Raw genomic sequence first — 3,698 nt, forward strand, 5'->3', positions numbered from 1 at the left:
GATATCTAAACTATAATACAAATGTCGGGACATTAAACCGCTGCATAATTTTAAATTCTTTTTCCGATTGGAATGTACTGAACCTTGCTTTGACGTAAAGTCAATTTGAATTAACAGCAACCTTTATAAAAAGAAACGACACATTTTAGTAGAGAATCAAACACTATTTAGAATAAATATCGAATTTTTAAAATATTGGCAACACTTTCAAAAATACTTGGCAACACCTTTTTTTCAGACAAATCTCACACTACCATCACTAAAAAGAAACAAGCATTTGTTTACAAATATGTTTCATTTCCACCTTATTCCCTACATTTCTAACAACTTATCTACGTATCAGAAATAATTTTGTTTGGAAAACAAAATAAAAACGTTTACCGCACTATTTTCATAATTTAATACAAATTAATTGAAATGGCCTCAGCTCTAGAACAATATATCAATCACACAGTTTCGATAATAACAGCAGATGGACGTAATTTCATTGGAACTCTAAAGGGATTCGATCAAACTATCAATGTAATATTGGACGAGTCGCATGAACGAGTCTTTTCCACAACAGCCGGCATTGAACAAATTGTATTGGGTTTGCATATAATACGTGGAGACAATATAGCGGTGATAGGACAAATTGATGAGACCATCGATTCAAGGCTGGATTTTCCCAATATAAGAGGTGAACCTTTGGGGCCGGTGGTACATTGATTTCAAGTTGAAAAACAAAAAGTATTTGTTAAGTTTGAAAACAAAAAATAAAATTAAATTTCTATATATTAGAAAAATTGTAAATATTGTTTAGTTTTTTGTTTAATTTTATTATTAATCTGCTTGTGCACAATTGAAAGATATTTCATGACATTCTAAAGTTTCCAAATTTACCACGGCCACACTTTGTGTGGTGGCAAAACTGGGCACACAAACCAATCTAGTTTTCTGGCCCTTCGAACCCTCATGCAGTAGGGAGGAAAACTCATTACAGTTGCCAGCAAAATAAATATGTGGACATTCCTTCATAATAAAGGGATCCGAATCGATGTAGGGATAACAGGCCAAGGTATCGGGAGCAGTAGGTGCTATATGACCCCATTGCAGGGTAAAACGCAAAGCATCTAAGGGTTTTTCTATAGCTGTGCAACGTATTAAATCCTTAACATTTTGACCGGCCGTACCCACAATTAGAGCATCATCTACTGTACAGGCATAAGGATTGGAAACACTTTGAAAATTTTCATGTTGGCTGGCTGTGGGAAACATACAACTGTGGAAGGGTTGTTGGGGCAACATAAAATTAGCGGGATCATAGGGACCGGGCATAACATCTATGGCCAATGAACTCGACCAGGCGTTAAACCAGTCATCTAATGCCTTCATAGCATCGATAGTGTCATGGGAATCATTGGATTTCGTTTGCAGCGTGGGCACACGTTTCTCTTCACAACTTCTAACCGAATTGCCTGCAATAATCATGCGTACATTTTTCGCTTTCTGGCCACTTAGTAAGTTGCCCCTTAACCAGTGTTGCAACAGATTTAAGGAGTCCACATAATTGTGAGATTGTACCCAATCTAAACCAGATACCAAGATCAAAAGACGCTGCTCGCCGCCTTTCTCTTTTAGCGGCCTTTGTGGACCACTCTCATAAAATATTATTCCTTGGACATCAAAACGTCCATCTTCTTCTATCAGACCCATGGCGGCGCATACAATGCCCGTAGCCATTTCTTCACTTCTTACCTTACCATGCAAACGTACACGCTGCAACTCATCTTCCAATATTACTTTATCCTCCGGATCAGAGTAATTTTCTCGCGGCGGCTGTGGTGCCAACTGGTTTTCTTCCGAAATCTCTTTCAATATGCTGGGTTTGTGTGCCTGATGTTTGTATATGGTACCTATAATAATGCATTCCTCTTCGGTATCTTCTCTTAAATCACACAATTTCTTTATGGGCACCTTTGAGCCCCACTCTTCAATGGCTCGTTTTTGCATTAATGTCGACATTTCGGCCAAACGATGGGCATAAAGATGGGAAAATTGTTTTTGATAATCAAAAGATTTAATTAAGAACTTTTGTGAATGATTTTCATATTGTTGAGTAGACATTTTGTTTGTAAATTTTAATTTTTTGTAATTTTATTTAATATTAGGAAATTGTTTGCAATGTTTTGTTTGCTAATTTAGCCGCCTTACTAGTGATGGTAGTTAAGCAATAACATAAAATAGTTGTTTACATTCATCACTGAAATGCCATATCTGAAAAAAACGGGGATGTTATAATTTATAATACAGAGATGTATTTTTGTTTATCAATTTTCTGACAAACTGAATTTACGACTGCCGACGACAGACTTCATTTTTGGAAACAAAAATAAAAAGTACCGTTAATTTTGAACTTCCTACTCCAACCAATAGAAGTTTATTGAGAGCATCTCCAAACGAGAAATTTTTGAAATAAGTATTTTATTTTTAAATGTTTAGCACGATTTTAATAAAACTCCACATGCTTAGAGATGAAATGTTGTACCGTTTGTAATTTAAATTTTGCCTTTATTGAGCACCGTCTCTGAAATCTATGAAAACTCATTCTGAGCGAGAGCTATTAACTCCAATTTAAAAACCAACAAAATCAACTCTTCTTTAAAATTTAGCCTTATCATAAGACGAATTATTTCCCAATGCTAATTTCAGACCCAGCCAGGCCATTTTTTCGGCTTTTAAATAATTTTCATCATCAAACTGACACATAAACTTGGGAAAAGCTTCAGCGCCGGTTTCAGCAGTTATAAAATTCCACTTGGGTATATTTGTAATAGAAGATACCAAAAACTGTCGGTCCAGAGGACAAGTGGAAGAGGAAGGGCCAGCTTCAAGTTCCACTTTGCCATTTAAATGCTGGGCGCAACCTTCCAAATAATTGCCATAGGATATCTCATTGTTAGTTAAACATAAATCTTTAAAATCTGAGAGTATAACAGCATCCTTGACATCTTCAGTACCCAAATTCTTATTACAGTTTTTGAAGCTAGTAGTAGCTAAATCATCTTTTGTTATACTGTTCGGGGTATCTGGGGTGTTTATCAGTAAAGGTGTGACCATTTTATTAACCTTTTGTAAAGCCGGAAATAAATTTCGTTTAACCTCTATTTCACTATCATCTGAAGTTTCCATTTCCTGATGACTTCCGTTAAATTTAAATAAAGCTTTTGTTAACTTTTTTTGAGCAGTTTCAGTCTGCTTACCACTACGCGGAGTTACATTTTTAATTTTTACCAAATTTGAACAACCAGCACCAAATAATACATCGGAATATAATGTGCCCGGTCTACAGGCAGAAGTGGGTTCTTTGCCACTAGCTAATGCAGTTGTTTCAAGTATTTTCCCCTTGCCATTTGGAAATTTCAACCAGTTGGGTGATTTTTTGCGTAAATTTTTATGTTTTTTATTGGTCAAGGTATTAAAAGGGGCAATAGATTTATCCGAACGTTTCCAACTACCCGATTTAACTTTTGTGGGTATTAAGGGTTTGTTGTTGTCTTTAGATTTCCGATTTCCTGTGGAAGTTTGCGGTAGTTGGCTATCAGTTATATCATCTACGTTAAGGGAGCTTTTAATATGCGATTGCTTTGTTTTTCTACTTGTTTTATAATTTGTACTATTTGTACGTGGTGGTTTCTCCTGGGACTTTTCCATAGTTT

The 3,698-nt window shown here is 35.7% G+C and overlaps 3 protein-coding genes across 3 annotated transcripts in view; 1 reads left to right on the forward strand and 2 right to left on the reverse strand.

Moving 5' to 3' along the window:
• Positions 1-311: 311 nt before the first annotated feature.
• Positions 312-792, forward strand: LOC119613671 (U6 snRNA-associated Sm-like protein LSm8). Its single transcript, XM_037969694.1, has one exon. The coding sequence runs from the start codon at positions 418-420 to the stop codon at positions 706-708; it is 291 nt and encodes a 96-aa protein (XP_037825622.1). The 5' UTR covers positions 312-417; the 3' UTR covers positions 709-792.
• A 2-nt stretch (positions 793-794) lies between these two features.
• Positions 795-2,229, reverse strand: LOC119613669 (DNA polymerase delta subunit 2). Its single transcript, XM_037969692.1, has one exon. It carries the CDS (start codon positions 2,104-2,106, stop codon positions 823-825), a length of 1,284 nt encoding a protein of 427 aa, XP_037825620.1. The 5' UTR covers positions 2,107-2,229; the 3' UTR covers positions 795-822.
• A 223-nt stretch (positions 2,230-2,452) lies between these two features.
• The window catches only part of LOC119613670, a 1,463-nt gene continuing 217 nt past the window's right edge, over positions 2,453-3,698 (reverse strand). Inside the window, exon 2 of the mRNA XM_037969693.1 lies at positions 2,453-3,698. This exon is cut by the window's right edge and continues 20 nt beyond it. Within this exon, the coding sequence (XP_037825621.1) occupies positions 2,641-3,698 (1,058 nt within the window). The 3' untranslated portion in view covers positions 2,453-2,640.

Source organism: Lucilia sericata, unplaced genomic scaffold (assembly GCF_015586225.1).
Source record: "Lucilia sericata isolate MDLA Ls3-8-SP2 unplaced genomic scaffold, ASM1558622v1 Contig002241F_arrow, whole genome shotgun sequence".
In the NCBI taxonomy this organism is placed as follows: domain Eukaryota; kingdom Metazoa; phylum Arthropoda; class Insecta; order Diptera; family Calliphoridae; genus Lucilia; species Lucilia sericata.